The following is an 18,376-nucleotide window of genomic DNA, read 5'->3' on the forward strand; positions in this document are numbered from 1 at the left end:
CATTTTTCTTTTTTAATTAATTTATTTATTTTTGGCATTGGCAGGCAGAATCTTAACCACTGCACTACCAGGGAAGTCCCTCTCCCTCATGTTTGAAGGACAGTTTTGCTGGATACATGAATCTTGGTTGACAGTTTTTTTTTAAAAGCACTTTGAATATATCTGCCTACTATCTTCTGGCCTCCAAAGTTTCTAATGAGAAATCTGCAGATAATCTCTTTGAGGAGCACTTGTGTGTAATGATTTGCTTCTCACTTGCTGCTTTCAAGATATCTCCTTTTTCTATTTCTTTTAAAAATGTAATGATAATGTGTCTTGGTGTAGGTCTCTTTGAATTCATCTTACTTGGAGTTCATTGAGCTTCTTGAATGATTACATGTATGTCTTTCTTTACATTCAGGAAGTTTTCAGCCATTATTTCTCCAAATATTCTCTCTGCCTCTTTCTTTTCTTCTTCTGGGACTCCCACATGAGTATCTTGGTCCTTTTGATGATGTCCAGTAGGCTCTATGTGCTTTTCTTCAATCTTTTCTCTTTCTGCCCCTCAGCCTTGATCATTTCCATTGTCCTATCTTCAAGTTCACTGATTCATTCTTCTGCCTGCCAAGTGTGCCTTAGAATCCTGCTAGTGAATTTTTCATTTCAGTTATTGTACTCTTCAGCTCCAGAATTTTGTTTTGGTTTATTTTTAGATTTTCTATCTCTTTATTGATATTCCCATTTTGTTCACTCACCGTTCTCCTGACTTTCTCCATATCTTCCTTTAGTTCTTTCAGCATCTTTAGGCTTGTTGTTTTAAAGCCTTTTTCTAATATATCTGCCATAGTCTTTTCAGGGACAGATTTTGTTGATAGATTTTTTTCCTTTGAATGGGCCATACTTTCCTGTTCATTTGTATGCTTTATGATGTTTTTGTTGAACACCTCTGAATGTAATAATGTGGTAACTCTGGAAATCAGATTCTTCCACCTTACCCAAGGTTTGCTATTGTTATTTTGTGTCTGTTTTTTTGGTTTTGATTGTTGTTGGCTGTCTCTGTGCTGAGGATCAGCCTAAGGTGTAAACTTAAGGTCTTCTCTGGTCTTTTCTGAGCATTTTCCTGGAAATGCACAATCACTTCCTAATTTTCCCCATATATGCAGTTGTTTCTTGGGGGGGGGTTGTTTTTTCTTTAGTTATTTATTTTTATTTTTGGCTGTGTTGTGTCTTCATTGCTGTGCGTGGGCTTTCTCTAGTTGTGGCGAGCAGGGGCTACTCTTCATTGCGGTGAACAGGCTTCTCATTGCAGTGGCTTCTCTTGTTGTGGAGCGAAGGCTCTAGGGCTTCAGTAGCTGTGGCACGTATGCTCAGTAGTTGTGGCTCGCGGGCTCTAGAGCGCAGGCTCAGTAGTTGTGGCGCATGGGCTTAGTTGCTCCGCGGCATGTGGGATCTTTCCAGACCAGGGATCAAACCCATGTCCCCTGCATTGGCAGGAGGATTCTTAACTACTGCACCACTAGGGAAGCCCCTATGCAGTTGTTTTTGAATGTTCTAGTCTTTAATGTGTGCCTTACAAAAGAGGAATAAGCAAAAAATGATGCAGAGAAGGTGTTGGCCTTTTAATTCCCCAGTAAGTCACTTCAGCAGGAGGGGGAGGGGCTTGCAACAATGTTTGGAGGTGTGACAACTGCTGCCCCCCTCTTTGTCTTCACTTCTGTGATCAGAAGCAGCAATCAGCAATTAGAGCATAGATACTTGATATTTGGAGGGCAGGGGTTTTTTGCCCACCCTCATTCCCACAAGCTGTGTCAGGTTGCTCTAAGATCATGTGCACAGCTGCCTGCCACTTGGCTGGGAGTGGGAGATGGGTAGCTGCTACTGTGTTAAGAGCTGAAACTGACCAAAATTAACTGCAGTGTACCCTCTAATTCTTCCCCTGGAAGTTGCAAGCCTTCGACAGATTCTAGAGTTCCAGAATAATTACATCAGACAGATTCTGCCAGCACAACTGTTGTCTAGGTGGGGAGAGGGATTCCTGGTGGTTCCTGCTGTGCCATCTTCCAGAATTCTCTTTAATGACTGAAAATAAATTTTTTTGAAGAATGAGTTGTGAAGTAATTAGAGTCCTCAGACTTGAGCTAAGGTAAATACATTCTATAGGATGATTATATAAAGCACAAATCAGGCAAAACTAACCCTACATCTATGCTTCTGGAAGTCTGGAGAGTGGTTACCCCTGGCAGAGGCAGGGTAGGAAGTGATCAGAAGGTGGACTTCTTAGGTGATGGTTTTTGTTTGGCTTCTTCTCCTGGATGCTTGTCAACATAGGTCAGTTCATGTTTGTGAAACTTTATCAAGCTATGCACTTACAATACGGGCACTTTTCCATATGTATATTATACTTCAATACAACTTTTTTTTTTAATCTTATAGGTTGAAGAGCTTACTTTAAGTCTTAAAAATAAAATATGTACTGAAGAGGAATTCACATACCTCAGAAAGAAACTTTTTAAAAACAATTACACAAGGCTTATTCACTGGAGAGACACACAAAGATTGAATTTGGGGGAAGGGCCAGAAGGTCTCTGAGCCTCAGTTTCCTCAAATGAAACAAAGGACCAATAATAACTACCTTATGAGGCTGTTGTAATAGGGCAGCCTAGCTCACAGTAGGCCAGTAAGGTCGTTTCTTTTCCTCAGCCCACTCTCAAATTTTCTTGCCTGGTTTTCTATAGTAATGCCCTCTAATAGAACATCTTGTGATGGAGCAAATGTTCTACTTCTGCACTGTTAAACATGCAGCCACTCGCTGTATGGCTACTGAGTACTTGAAATATGGCTAGTGTGAATGAGGAAGTGAATTTTTAATTTTGTTTAATTTTAAAGTGTGCGCCTAGTGGCTAGTGTATTGAGTAGCACAACTCAAGATCTTGAGACACTGAAGGGCTTTGGGCAATTACTGCTTGATCCCAACTTTGCTATGAGCCTTGACCAACTGGCCATGAACTCCCATAGTGCCAACCTTCTAGAATCTAAGTTCCATGAAGACCACGACTTTTGGCCATTGTATTCACTATTGTTGCCTATATTCACAATCCCTACAACAAGGCCAGCACATGGTAAATAGTCAATACATATTTGTTTGAATGAATAAAATAAAACTGGATGAACCCAAACGTATTTGCATATTTTTGTGGGGTTATTTTTGCATAATGCTATTAATATCCAATAGAACACATTCATTGTGAGAAGCACCAAACTAATGAAAGATAGATCCAAAATGAGTTATTAAGAGAGATTAAGATGTCTAGAGTGTGGCCACCACACCTTAAAGATGAAGTCATGAGGGGCAGCTATAGCCCCACCCCCCCCAAATCCCCAAAGAAAGAAAAACCAGCTTATAAGGACCATGATCAGGAAGACTACAAGTCCCAGTCTCCTAGGGACAGCCCCAATTCATACCTCTTGCCCCAACAAAACACGCTGTTCACTCTCAGGTGTGCCCAGTTTAGAAACTAGACAGTTGCCCTCAACACAGCTCAGAATGGCAGGAACAGCAACGTGCTGAAATTGGAGTGATGTGCTCCCGGTAAAACTGTGTGGTAAATACCTTTTTAAAAGTGAATCCTATTTTGAATATATGAGGGAAGCTTAAAAGACCCTTAAATGGGTCTTCTTGTAAAAAGGAAAATAAAAACCTTATGCTTATTTATTTTGGAGGTCCATGATCCACAGCCCAGGGTGTTGCTGGGATCCAGAATCCCAATGGGCCAGAAGAAACAGATATGCTTCCGAGTGGACAGAAGCCCAACTTTACCTGCAATGGCCACAGCTGTTCGTCTCTCAGATGCTTTTATTTCTGGGGCCACTTCTCCCAAATCTGAGTGTCTGAAACAATTTCAGAAGAAAATTATAATTAAATTAATGAAATACCACTTTCACCTATCAAATTGGCTGCACATCAAAATCTCCTGAGGAGCCTTTAGAAACTACAAATCCTGGTTACACTCCAGATCCTCGAAACTAGAATCTCAAAGCCAGGCCTGGGCATCTCTGCTTTTAAAAGTGCCCACGCTGGTCTAGAAAAACCAGCACTCTCCAAAACTGTGAGACAGAGCAAACAGCCGTTCAGAAAAACATAAAACTATACATATCCTTTGACCAGTAATTCCACTTCTACCCTAAGGAAATAATTAAAATTTAGTTACAAATATGTTGATGACAACTTTATATATAATAGTGAAAAACTGGACGCTTTTTTTTTTTGGTCGTGTTGGGTCTTCATTGCTGTGCACGGGCTTTCTCCAGTTGCAGCGAGCGGGGGCTACTCTTCGTTGCAGTGCACAGGCTTCTCGTTGCGGTGGCTTCTCTTGTTGCGGAGCGTGGGCTCTAGGCGCGCGGGCTTCAATAGTTGTGGCACGTGGGCTCAGTAGTTGTGGCTCGCAGGCTCTAGAGCTCAGGCTCAGGAGTTGTGGTGCACGGGCTTAGCTGCTCAGTGGCATGTGAGATCTTCCCGGACCAGGGCTCGAACCCGTGTCCCCTGCATTGGCAGGCAGGTTCTTAACCACTGCGCCACCAGGGAAGTCCCCTAGATGCCTTTTAAATCAAAGTACAATAATAGGAATTATGGTACAGTCTTATTCTGCAATCATTAAAAAATATTCTATGGATCTCATTTTGTGGACAAAAAGATGTATGATACGTTATGGAACGATGTTAATGATATGTTCATTAGTGGGGGGAAAGTCAGGTTATAGAAGAGTATGTACAGTGTGATTACTATTTAATAAAACTATGTCTATTTATCTATAGGTGTATACAGGGAGATCTAGAAGGATGTTCATCAAAAGTTAATAGTGTGGGCAGGGAAAAAAAAAAAAAAGTATTGTAATTTCTGGGCTTCCCTGGTGGCGCAGTGGCTGAGAGTCCGCCTGCCGATGCAGGGCACACGGGTTCGTGCCCCGGTCCGGGAAGATCCCACGTGCCGCGGAGCGGCTGGGCCCGTGAGCCGTGGCCGCTGAGCCTGCGCGTCCGGAGCCTGTGCTCCGCAACGGGAGAGGCCACAACAGTGAGAGGCCCGCGTACCGCAAAAAAAAAAAAAATAATAATGTGCCCTGCATCGGCAGGCGGACTCTCAGCCACTGCGCCACCAGGGAAGCCCCCTGAATTAATTTAAGTAGGCTTGATAAAGTATAGTCTATTTAAGAATAAACTATTTCAGGTATATCATAGGAATGAGTAAATGTGTTGATTTCATCAGAAGTCAGGGTTCCATTGTTGAAGAAAGGGTGTACAAATAAGGAATGGAGGAAGTTAGAAAAAGAATTCACAGAGGTACACTGGAACTAGAGGTACTGGTGTGTACTCGTGATTTCTATATGCATGCTCGTTGTATACATGTGTATCCATTTGTGTAAACGTGCATACATTTCCTAGCTCTGTCCACTGAAAGGGCCACGAAGCAAAGACACTATAGTACCAGTGAGCATACCAAGCACCCTTTAATATCATTCCATACTAACAGATACCAGGTCTCCTTGGAGAAATTACAGATTCCAGGGCTGGAGCAGCAAAAGAACAAGATGAGCCTGAGCATCTTATTTCAGAAAATTAGGACGTGCTCAAAAAAAGAAAATGCCGGGGCATGTCACAGGACACAGAAGCCAGCTTGAAGGGGCTCCCACTACCAAGTGTGAGTCAATCTGGGCATGAATATAATTAAATATAGTAATCAATTTAACACCATTGAAAAACAGGTATTAATGAGCCCGTATAGATAACAAATAGATAAACAAACGGGGGGGGGGCAGGGGGATGAGGGCTCTTGTTTATAAGAGAATGCTAATGTGAAGGGTGCTGCAGCTGGCACAGCACCACTTTCAGAATCATCCTAATCAAGAATGGTTCAAGCTAGCAATGAATGCCAATTCTTGCAGGAAAATGTTGACAAGGAGCAAGATACTTGCCCAGGCTCAAAATGTTTCCTCACAGATTGCTTATTAGGTGCTAGGAGAAAAATAAAACCTAGCAGTTATACTTGGCTGGGTAATCAAAGCCAGTGACCATGGGGACAGATGGCTATGTGTGCCCCCAGCTGGGGTACCCTGAGGAAGGACACATCATCACCTATACAGCATTCTGGCTAAGGATGTAGAACCCTGATCTCATCATAAGGACAAACCCAAAATGAAATGTTATGCTAGAAGGGGAGAACAATATTATCTCAAAGTATGAATGTCACAAAAGAAAAAAAAAAAGATTGAGGAAATGTTCCAGATTAAGGGTGCTAAAGAGACAAGAAAAAATGCAATACCTAACCCTAGACTGGATCCTGAACTAGAAGGAGGCATTTTGGGGTCTACTGACTGAATTGAAATATAGGTGCTGTCAATGTCACGTTTACTGATGTTGATAACTGTACTGTGGTTATGTGAGAGAATATCTCTATTCTTAGGAAATAAGACACTGAAGGATTTAGGGATAAAGGGTGATGATGTATGCAAGTTACTCTCTAATGGTTAAGAAAAAAATTATATACATGTGTATTTATGTGTGTGTGTGTATACACATGCATACGCATGGAGAGAGACAGCAAGAGAGAAAGAATGATAAATGAGAATGGTAAATGAGCTAAAATGTTAAGAACAGGAGATTCTGTATAAGGGGACTTTTTAATTTTGTAATTTATCTCTAAGTAGAAATTATGTCCAAATAAAATGTTTTAAAATTAATAGTGGTTAGTTATTTCTGGGTAGTATGATATCCGTTTATTTTGTCTTATTTGAATTTTTTAAATAGAAGAGGCATGTATTGATTTAATAAAACGAAATGAGCCATTAAAGTAATGCTGTTAGTCTGGGTCAGGACCAGAATCAGATATGTGTGTGTCCCAAGAAAACTTGGTAATCTGGCACCCCTTCAAACCAATGTTCTTCCAAGAGTGTACAGGTTTAAACTTTAGTTTGTGGCAGGTCCCCTCAGAGACAAGCAATCCAGTTCCATTTAACTCATCAGCAAAAGAACTGTTTCGTGTTAATCAAATCCACCCTCCTGGAGGAAAGAAGGATTTCAGGACGCTTGGCTGTTATTCCAGCATGTTCCCCGAAGGTCTCATCCTCAACCCTCTCTGAAGGGAGTTCCAGTAACCTCAGCGGTCACTGTGTTCACGGCTGTTTTAGCCACTTGATCAGTGCAGAGTACTAGGCAACTCTCTGACTTAATCTGACCCTGATGCTGATAAAAATGGGACTTTTCATTGTCTTCTCTTCATTTTTCTGCAAAGAACATATATTGCTTTTGTAATAAGAAAAAAAGGTAACCTTAAAAAAAGAAAACATGACTGGTTAAAAATAGTTTCCCAGTGGGGAAGAAGCAGGCCCGGCCTGGTGGTGGCATGGAGCCCTGTGCTGAGACCCAGGTAAGACAAGGGCAGAGGACAGGTAGTTATACCCAGGGCGTTGCCCGGCCTCTTCCCACTGCACACAGGCTCTCAGGACACACTAGCCAGAATTTCCCAGGAGAGGAGCTTAACTCCAACCCTATATTTTCCATGCAAGAAAGTAGAAAACGAGAGTGAAATTATCACAGGGACAACCCTGAGTTTGTGCTAATTTCTGAAAATATACATATAAATCTGTTCTTGATTCTTGCCAACAAAGTTCACACCTATTTGAGTCTCTGTGTTGTAAACTGGAAGCAGAGCCAAGTCTTGCAAGAGAGAACAGCAATAGAACGTCACCTTTGTGCAATGCTTTTTAATTTACAACTCTGCTTTCAATACCTGTATGGCCTGAATTGTGTCCCCTCAAATTCCTATGTTTTGAAACCCTTTTGCATATATGGCCTTTAAGGGAGTAATTAAGGTTGAATGAGGTCACAAAGGTAAGGCCCTGATCTGATGCGACTGGTGTCCTATGAGAGGAGGAGACCCCCAAGAGCTTGCTCTCTCTCTGCAGGTGCACAGAAAAAGGCCAGGTGAGGACACAGTGAGACAGTGGCCATCTACAAGCCAGGGAGAGACACCTCAGGAGAAACTGAATCTGCCTGCACTGTGATCTGGGACTCCCAACCTCCAGAACTGCAAGAAACAAATGTTATGTTACCCAGTCTGTGGTCCTTTGTTATGGCAGCCTAAGCGGCCCAGCATCACCAAGCTAGGAAGCACAGGGCCAGAACCCGAACATGAATCTTCTGGTTCCCTTTTGGCTCATTATTTGTAAGGCTCAGATAGGTTTTAGGTAACATAATTATAGCTGGTAATTACAAAAACCATAAAAAACAGCCCATCTGCCAACTCCAAGTCTTGCCAAGCCTGCTCTTGCCTCCACAGGCAGACAAGACCAAGGGAGTGAAAACAAGCAGTGCTTCCAATGGGCCCAGACGTGAGCAGAGCGGCCTTTTACAAAGCAGTTTTTGAAAACTGCGAATGTCTTTTTCTGATTCCAAAAATAAGACAAATATACAGAAAAGTACCAAGAAAATGCCTTTGCTCTTTTGAACAATTACTCAATATGTTAACCAATCCTCCCCCACCCCCGCCTCCTACTTCTGACCTATTCATGTTGCTGTAGCTCATTGCATTAATCGATATGTAGGACTACTTTCTCTGCGTCCCGTTTTACTTCCTCATTAAGGGCTATTTAGATTTTGGTCTTCTCCTGAGGCCCATGTTGGTCCTTTCAAGACCCCAGGGCATAGAGCCAAAAGTGGAACCCAGCGCAGGCCCTGCCTGGGGGCCACCAGCACAAAGGTCCGGCCCGGGCATGGGGTCCTGGTCTCCATGCTGCCCAGACCTGTAGCCTCGGTGCTGTGGCATCACGGCTCAACTTCCCTTCTGGGGGCACCACCCCACACAGACTTCTCTCCAGGGCAAGAAGCGATCCGAATGCCACCCTGAGGGCCAAGTGTGTCTAACAGTTCTTTCTCACGAAGTTAGGAAGCAGACATCCTGGTTTGTGCACAGGGCTCCCTTCAAGTCTGGCAGGCAGAGTCAACAACCTGACAGCCCTAGGCCATCCGCCTCACTGGCTGTCAGTCCTAGGAGACAGGGCAAGGCACACTTTCTGTGTCCTTCATTCTCTTTTTCCATTGCACAACAGAATTACCTGAGGAGCTTTCCTATTTATACCTGGAGACTCTGATTCAGGAGACCCATCTCTGAAAGGGAGATGCCTGCTGCCACCTCAGAGTTGGGCACTCCTTGGACAGTGCCCCTCAAGGCCAAGAATAAACTGTCCAAACCTTGCGAGCAGGGCTAATTACTAGCAACAAACCTGGCTCCTTCGTTGGGTGGCGCCAATAAAACAAGACGGCATAGAAAATCTAACAAAAGGAGACGAAATATGGAGCAGTTGCTTACCGTAATGTAGTTGACAGTATATTATTAATAACTTTGGATAATAGTTTGACCCAATTTTTGCTGTTTGATGCTAATAGCTTTCAAGATCTTCCCCTTCCTGACCTGCCCCACATCTGGGCCAGCAGACAAGAGAGCCTGAGGGCTCCTTTCTTTGGTGTTAGCTAGGGACCTTCACCCCATTACAACACCCCAAACAAAACAAAAAACAAAACAAAACCTGAGGCCAGTTGCTCTACCCAGAAAGCCTCACTAAATTAGTAATAAACTTTTTCAAACCCTCTTGGTGGGTTGAACTGTATTTCCCCATAACATATGTTCAGGTCCTAACTCCCTACTATGAATGGGACCTTATTTGGAATAAGGTCTTTGCAGATCTAATTAGTTAAATTAAGATCATGTCATACAGGGGTAGGGTGAGCCCCTAATGCAATGAATGGTATTCTTATAAGAGGAAAATTTGGATACACAGGGAGAAAAATATGTGACGATGGAAGTGGAGATTGGAATGATGCATCTACAATCCAAGGAACACCGAGGATTGCTGGCAGCCACCAAAGGGTAGGAGAGAGGCTTGGGATAGACTCTCCCTCAGAGCCTCCAAAAGGAACCAACTCTGCTGACACCTTAGTTTCAGACACCTGGCATCCAGAACTGTGAAAAAAAGATTTCTGTTTTCTTTAAGCCTCCCAGTTTGTGGTACTTTGTTATAGCATCCCTACCAAATGAAGACAATGTATGTGTGGCTCTTGACAGCTGTATTAGTTTCTGCCTCTCTTGACATGGGTTCTCCCCTGTATGTGTCCACATATCACTCTTTTTGAAAATATTTTTACTTATTTATTTTTTTGGCTGCATTGGGTCTTCGTTGTGGCACGCGGGATCTTCGTTGCGGCACACGGGATCTTTTTGTTGTGGCGTGCAGGCTCTTTGTTGCAGCGCATGAGCTTCTCTCTAGTTGTGGCGCATGGGCTTCAGAGCGTGTGGGCTCTGTAGTTTGCGGCACACGGGCTCTCTAGTTGAGGCACATGGGCTCAGTAGTTGTGGCACGCGGGCTTAGCTGCCCCGCGGGATGTGGGATCTTAGTTCCCCGACCAGGGATCGAGCCCACGTCCCCTGAATTGGAAGGCAGATTCTTTACCACTGGACCACCAGGGAAGTCCCATGTCTGTGTCTCCTCTCTGCCTCTTTTAAGGGCACCAGTCACTAGATTTGGGCCCACCCTAACCCAGTGCAAGTGCAACCTTATATTGAGTAATCACATCTGCAAAGAACCTATTTCCAAAAAAGATCACATTGACAAGTACTAGGGGTTAGGACTTCAACATATGGTTTGGAGGGAACACAATTCATCCACAATATCGAAGCCAAAACTAGGGGCCATCCCACCTCTGCAAGGTGACCACGTGCTCTGAAAAGTTTAAAACTCACTGTGCAGCAGTGGGGACTGGCTGAGAAAACATACATGAAAGGTTTCCATCAAACAGCACATGAGGACAAGTAGATGTCAGTTATTATAACGCAGGTAATAGACAAGCACCGTGAAGCCTGGCATTTAGTCCCTGAAACGTGCTGGCACATGCAGGAAGCGTGGCAGAGGGACCCGCTGCAGTCCTGCTTTTATGCACCTAGAATTTCCTGAAGGCAGGAGAGGCAGCACACTGGGAAAGGACACACCCCTCACATGTCAGGCAAAGGTGTCCTGCCTACTGCTGTTACCCCTCCAGCAGGATCCTGGGGCAATAATCATTGCCACACCCCAACCTAAGAGTGTTGCAAGGAGAGAATCAGTGTAATGAGCAACAGGTCTTTGTCCCAGGTTCGTGCCATGTAGATTCACCATACAAGAGGAAACAGCTCTAAAATGCTGCCCCAGTCCTCCAGGAGTTTATACTAGGGTTAGGCTGGAGAGATACTATGAACACTCATTATATGAACTCTACAAAATACAGGTATGTTAATCTTTAAAACAAAGCTGGCCACCCCTGTCCTGCACACCTAATCAGGTTGCTATAGGGACCCAGAGATATTTACACATGTGAAGCAAGTTTATATAAAGCAGTGTTCTCTTGGATTTATCCACACATTTATTTCCCGCTAGGAACTTTTCTAGGAGTTTGGGATATATTGGCGAAGGACATAAATGTCTCTGCTCTTAGCTTACATTCAGTGAGGCGGGGGGGAAACTGACAAGAAACAATTTTTGAAAGTTTTAAATAGAAGATACACTGGGAGGTGTTAAGTGCTCTGGAAGAAAGAAAGAAAGTGTAGACTAGGATCAGGGTACCGGGCATGTGGTGAATGGGGGCACAGACTGCTGTAATTAGGTCAGGGTGGGCCTCCCGGAGGAGGGGACATGCAAGGGCAGGCTTGGTAGGAGAGGAGGGCATAAGCCACACGGCCCCCTGGGGAGAGCGTTCCAGGTGCCATGCAGGCCCGAAGGGGCTCAGGGATCGGGGCGGGGGGGGGGAGGCCGGTGCAGCTGTTATGGAGTGAGCGGGACGCAGGCGGTAGAAGAGGCCGGGTAAGACCGAACTTTCTGGCTTTTATTCTGGAGAGTGGGCTGCGTGCAAGTCGACACGCCTGTTTGATATTGAGAACAGATTAGAGATGACAAAGATCAGACCTGGGTGGCAGCACCAGAGGCGACAACACAGGGCTGGGCTCTGAAAGTCTCTGTGAAGGACTGGACAGAGTGTGTGAGAAAGACAGTCCAGGAAACCTCCAAATGCTCAGGTTCAGTAGAGCTGCCACTGTCTCGAACAGGAAGTCTGTGGATGCGCATGACGGGACCCCGAGCAAGCTAGTGCTCGTGTTGTGGCCCAAGACCCGTGGACGACCTCCGTGGAGATGCCGAGCGGCACAGGGGCCGCAAAGGGCTGGGGCCGCTTAGGGAAGGCAGCGCTCCACAATGTATCCAAAAGACCACTGTTGGCTCCCTTCCTTCAGACACACAGTCTGCCCACAACAAAGGCAGAAGCACCTTGCTATATTTATCCATGATAACAGAAAGAAATGGTGATGTGGAAAAACTAAGAGATCAACTGGAAAACTGCTGTGAGCAATGAGAGAATTCAGTAAGCTGGGGACATACAAAACATTTTTTTTAAAAACCCCATTGCCTAGAGCAGAAACTAACACACCATTGTAAAGCAATTGTACCCCAATAAAGATGTTAAAAAAAAAAAACCCAATTGCCTTCTTATATACAAACAAGTTTAGCGATGTGAAAGGAAGACTCCCATTTAGAGTAACAACAAGAAAAACTTTAAGAATACACATATAAATGTGCAACATCTATATGAAAAGAATTTCTAAATACTAAAGAATATAAAAGACTTGGACAAATGAAAAGCCATATCCTTTGGGGAAAGAAAGTTTCACTATAATTTTAAAGTCGATTCTCCCTAAATTAACCAATAAGTGAATTTAGGTTTGAAAACAGAGGAGCTGATTCTATTCAGAAATATTTGTGCAATAATAATCAGGAAAATTCTGAAAAAGAACAGGAATGAAGGCGGACAAAACCTGCGAGACAGTAAAACATAGTACAAGCCACAAGTAAGTAAGTTAAGGCTGTAGCGCTGGTTCATGAATAGACAGAGTTCAGTAAAAGAAGAGCCCAGAAACAGGCCCAAATACAGGTGGGAATTTTGTCCCTGATCCAGGCAGCTCTAAGCATCTGGTGATTATTCAATTACAACAACATGGAAAAAATAAAGGTAAATCCCTACTACTCCTTTCACCAAAATGAAAACGACCTGGATCTAAGAAGTAAATTAGAAAATGAAACCAAAAATGCACTGAAAGAGATATTAAAGACTTAAAACAAAGATCTCAGAGCAGGGAAGGCTTCATACAGTCAAAAGGTAAATAACAAAGGAAAAGCATTTGTAACACAAACAATGAAAGTCAGTTTTCTCAATGTACAAAGATCTACAAATCCATGAGAAGGAACCAAGAATCTAAACAGAAACAAAGTAACAAAAGACATCTCCAAAAGGCATTCTGGGTTTAAAACAGAACAAGGAGGAGGACACCAATCCACACTGTGCCCTGCCTCCCGGGAGGATGCTTCTCTAAGGAGGATGCCAGTTTCTCGGACAGGAACAGGGGGCAAGGTGCTTGAGATTTCATTTATGTTCCTCTTATACCTTTTGAACTTTTTACCATATGCATATATTACTTGTTTTTAAAAGTAAGGCAACTAACAATTTTATAAAAAGTTACAACGCGGAGAATCTGGGACAGAACCACCACTTCTGAACTACATGCAGGTGGTCTCGCCCAGAATATATAGCCTCCCGGAGAGAATTCTTCTTTAAAAGAAAGAGCGCGTCTAAGTTATTCCACATTCAGCCATATTTCGTAAAAGCATAACTGAAAGTACGACCACTCTGCTAATACAGACAAACCAAGTGAACACATTCTTGCTTCAGTTTCATCCCGAGCGTGCCGGAGAGACAGTGCAAGTGCTTTGAGATCAGAACAAAGTACTGAGTCCAACATTTTTGTTGTGCCTCAGTAACCAAATTTAAACCGACTATTCATAATGGGGTCATTTTGCATCAAGTTCTAACTTAAACTGCTTGGGTGGGCCTCAATTTCCTCACCCATACAATACGGATAATAACAGTACTTACTATAGCGTTGTCGCGAAGATTCAATAACATATTATAAGCAAAAGCGCTTAGAGCAGGGCCTAACAATACACTCTCTGGAAGCAGGCGGGATCTAAATTTAAAAGAACATTCCCTTGGGCTGGAAAGCCCCTGCCAGGGGCTCCTGGCTGTGGATAAGAAGAGGCTCTCCTTGAGCTGGGGGCCAGGTTCGCCACACGGCACTCCATCTGATGACGCAGTGGCACATCTGCCACCTACAAGGAGGTAAGTGGGCTTTGGTGAGCTGCTCTGCAGAGCTAGGGATGGTTCAGCTACAACACCCCTCCCAGTTCTCTCGTTTTCTCCAGTGGGGACACACTGGGGTGGTTGCTGGCTCACTGGGCAACCCCAGATCTACTGGGGAAGAGCAGAGCCTGCATCCCGCTGGCAAAGCCATGTGTGTTCTCTGGAAGCCACAGCAGCTCCTGAGCAGAGGCCAAGGGCTCCCGGCTGGACCTCACCCAGGAGCAGTTACATACCTTGCCCGACTTGCTCAGTGTCTCCTCCCCACTGTGTGATCTGTGGGCCTCTTCCTCCCTACCCCTGGCCTGGCTGGAGGACCCATCCTCCACCCACTGTGAAAAGCTTGGAGCTCTCGTGGCCCATTTGGACCAGGCTAGGCTTCAGCGGGAAAGCTGAGCCCTTCCCAGAAGGGGAAGCCCAGGATCCTTTCCTTCCCCACACAATGTTGGTGTTGGGAGAGAATCTTCCTAGACAGGGAAGACGAAAGGTTGAAGTTAAGTCCGGGGTACTTTTAAATGTCCAGTGGATGTTAATGGGAGTGCTTTCAGTTCCAGGGGAGATGAATCCTGAGGGAGTGGCCAGGAAGGCAGCTGAGGTGCTTGGTGGGGCTCCTTGCCTCCCATACTTTGACTCCAGGACAGGTCTCATTACATCACTCCTGGCCCAGTGCAGAGACTACTTAAGTGCCACAATGACCACATTTTCTGAAACAAAAACCTGAAGGTAAGAGTTTACTTAAGGATGTGGATGGTTAGAATTCGATGTTCACAACCGGATCAAAGAAATGAGGACTGACTATTTCTGAAGGAATATAGGAGTCAGGGAGGAAGTTTCTATCTTTGAACATGGGGTGAATAAAGATGCCATTAGCTTCCTATTTCTCGACTCAATAATTCTACCAGACAGGCAAAACTTTTAAAGTCTGATGTCATCACATGTTGGGAGGTGGAGAGAGCCCTTAAAATATGGTGGTGGAAGGGGAAGGTGGTACAGTCATTAATAAGCATACTTTGGTAGTATGAGCTAAAAGAATGGGCTGGCCCTCTGACCACAGTTCTTTGTATCTACTTCAGAAAACCACTTGTGCGTGTCCAGAGGGAGACACCAAGTGTGCAGCATTATCTTACAAAGAAAACTGAAAACATTCTTAACTAAGTAACATAACCATGACCCAGAATATTATATAAATGTCAAGTTTTAGGTAGGTCTGTTCGTTGTTCTCACATGAAAAGCATTTCAAAGCATATTGCTGGGTGAATAAAGCAGGCTGCAGAACAGTATGAGTCCATTTACGTAAAAAAGGCGCAAATAAGTGTTTAAGGTGGCAAATTTTACGTTATGTGTAAAACAATCAATTTAAAAATCTGGGGGAAAAACAGAGCAAAGAACAAACATAACATGTAAATGCAACAGAAAATGTCTGTCGGGACACCTGCCTAACTAAGATAGGCAGGGAGGTTGGCGGGTAGCCGGGGTGGGGGGGACTCTAGTTGTATCTGTAAGGATGTCTCTCTGATAAAAATAATGGCCTAATTTAAAAGACCCCAAAATGTTTCAAGTGGTGGTCTACAGAAAGTCAGACTACACTTGATTTTTATTCTCTGTTTTATACTTTTTTTGTTTTTCAAATTATCTACCATTAACAATCTGAAAAAAATATATATTTTGCACAGTTAACTAGGTTTGCTATCCCTCTAGGTGGGTATGGGTGGATGACTGTAAATTTGTTATGGCTAGGAGGCCCTTCGAGGCAGGCTACAGATGGTGAAGACTATAGACCTTGGTCCCCGGAAGATGCACACGGACCCCAATGCTGCATACGGCTTCAGGGAATGCAGGACCCTGGAAGCCCACCCAATCGTGTACCCCAGGTTAAGAACCTCTGATTTGGACATTTAAAGCTGCAGAAGTGGATGCGATCATGCAGAGAACGTGTGCTAGGTAGGAATTAGCAGAGATGGGCTACGGAACCCAAGGAAACTCCAAGAATGAAGAAGCAGGCAGAGTAAAGAAGAGATGGGGGCCATAAGGAGTGGAGGCCCGCAGAAGAGGGTAGACGGTAGCAGGCTGAGAGCGGTAGCAGGCTGATGAGCTCCATCTCCCCTGTCCCCTCCGCCTCTTCCATACTGCTGTCACATGGATTCCCCAAGAGCCTGATGACAAATATCCTTCAGTGAACAGTGGGCAGTAAGCCCACAGAAGGAGGCCAGGTCCTGTAATCTGGCCCTGCCTCCATCTCTGGCCTTGTCTCTCCTTAATTCCAAACACACTGGGCTGTGAGTCATCTCAAATATATCTTTTCCTTTGATGCCTTCATTCTTGTCCTTTTCTTTTCCATAAGGCCTAGCACATTGGTAAGCTCCTCAAAAACTGTCAGAATTTCTTCTTTCCTTCCCAACTCTCTTACGGAAATTGTCACTTAGAAAAGAACACCAGATTTGGAGGCTCCTCCGTGAACAGCCCAGCACAAATCACGGCTCCCCTCCCATCCCTGCCCTGAATCTCTGGACTTGTTCCTGCAGCACCTAGTCTTCTAGGCTGAATGTCTGCTGACTTGGAGAGGCCAAAGAAGCTTAGGAAACCAAGTCTCCCTGGCTAGACTCTGGTCTACCAGCAAAGCCTGCGGACATATGGAGACGAAGACTGTCCCCAAATTTGTATATACCATAATAAGTACATAGTTCGTTCCATGAAACGACATAAAGTATACTAAAAACGCTGTGACCTCAGCTTTGCAATGGGTACCCCTCAGAAATAAGTACCAACTGCAGACTCATGAGATCCCTCAAAAATAGTCGGGACTGCAAATATCAAATCTGCACTTACAAGACCTTCCACAGAGACACAGTTTAGGGACTACTGGCCCACAGAAGGGCACACCAGCTGAGCATTAAGTCCGCCTCTGACTTAATGTAGTGGGCTGGGATGCCCAATGCACCATCATTTTTTAAAGGCTTCACGGCAGCCCCACACAGGCTCAGCCACCCACTACTGCCTCCGATGTGCCCTGCCTCACCCTTTCCTGACACGAGGGCCAGGAACCCAGTGGGACCTTGAACCTCTGGGTGACAGCCTGGCCTTCTGAGGGATGAGCTGTTTATTCTAATTACAAGCTCAAAGTACTGGGTACTTCTGACTGCTCCTCCCTAAACCTAGAAAGACAGCAGGTAGATGGGAAATGCCCATGACTTGGCTGGAGTCAAAACCCAGCTTGCTCCATCAAGGCCCACTGCACTGAGCCAGTTCACTCCAGTGAACTTCCCTTACCTGTAAGGGGCCTGATATCCATCTTCTCTGCCTCTCAGCCCACCATTCCCCCGACCCCACCCCGTGCACCAGTAAAAGCCCTCTGTGATGTGCAAGGATGTGCAGCGAATTGCTACCATAACCACTAGGTCTGAGACACACTGAATGGTGGACAGCAGTCAAATGAAGCCTGTTACCAACTAAAGCAATGACCTTGAGACTAATTTTCCTCCTCTGTGAAACGTAGCTGTTGCATTAACTCTTGTCATTCCCAGCTTTCACGACTAAATTACCAAAACAAAAAGTAATCATAATGAATTGCTGAGGTTTTATTTTGCAAAAATAAATTTTTTTTTAAATTACAAACTCAGTGGGTCACCATCATTTCCTAAAAGAAAGAACATTTTCACACCAAGACAGTGGAATGGAGGTGATGTCAGAACAGGGGCAGCCACTGTACCCGGCCCCGCGGCCCAGCCCAAGCTGGAGGCCCGGACCAGGCCGAGGCAGGGTCTGCCCCGGCCCCTGCTCCGGACGTTCGGGGACATCCAGGCTGCATCCCGACGGCGGTGAGAACCCAGCATCAACTCCAACGCGAGCAAGCGGAGAAAACAGATGCGGAAGGCAGGGCGGCAGACGCCGGGCGAGCACCAGACGCCGCGGCTCCAGGCCGGGGGCGCCGCTGGGAGGTGGGGGGCTGCCGCTCCCACACGCCCTCCCGCTCCGCCCGCCCCCCACCGCCGGCCTCCGCGCCCCGGGCCCCGGAGCCCGCCCCCGGAGCCGAGATCCTCAGCCCGCGCCCCCAGCCAGCCCCCGCCCGGGCCGCCTCCGCCCGAGGTCGGTGGGAGAGGGCCGCGGGGCCTGGCGGGCGGGCGAGCGGGCGGGGGTCCGG

At 45.2% G+C, this 18,376-nt stretch overlaps 1 protein-coding gene across 6 annotated transcripts in view; it reads right to left on the reverse strand.

Moving 5' to 3' along the window:
- The window catches only part of URGCP (upregulator of cell proliferation), a 91,473-nt gene that overhangs the window by 15,537 nt on the left and 57,560 nt on the right, over positions 1 to 18,376 (reverse strand). For all 6 annotated transcript variants that reach the window (XM_089917893.1, XM_089917891.1, XM_089917892.1 and 3 more), the window contains one exon: positions 3,797 to 3,867. In XM_089917893.1, coding sequence (XP_089774019.1) covers positions 3,797 to 3,867 — 71 coding nt within the window. The remainder of the gene's footprint in view (positions 1 to 3,796; positions 3,868 to 18,376) is intronic.

The sequence above is a fragment of the Delphinapterus leucas genome, chromosome 9, assembly GCF_059928025.1.
Source record: "Delphinapterus leucas isolate spDelLeu-1000000601 "Yukka" chromosome 9, BTC_Dleu_Yukka2, whole genome shotgun sequence".
NCBI lineage: Eukaryota > Metazoa > Chordata > Mammalia > Artiodactyla > Monodontidae > Delphinapterus > Delphinapterus leucas.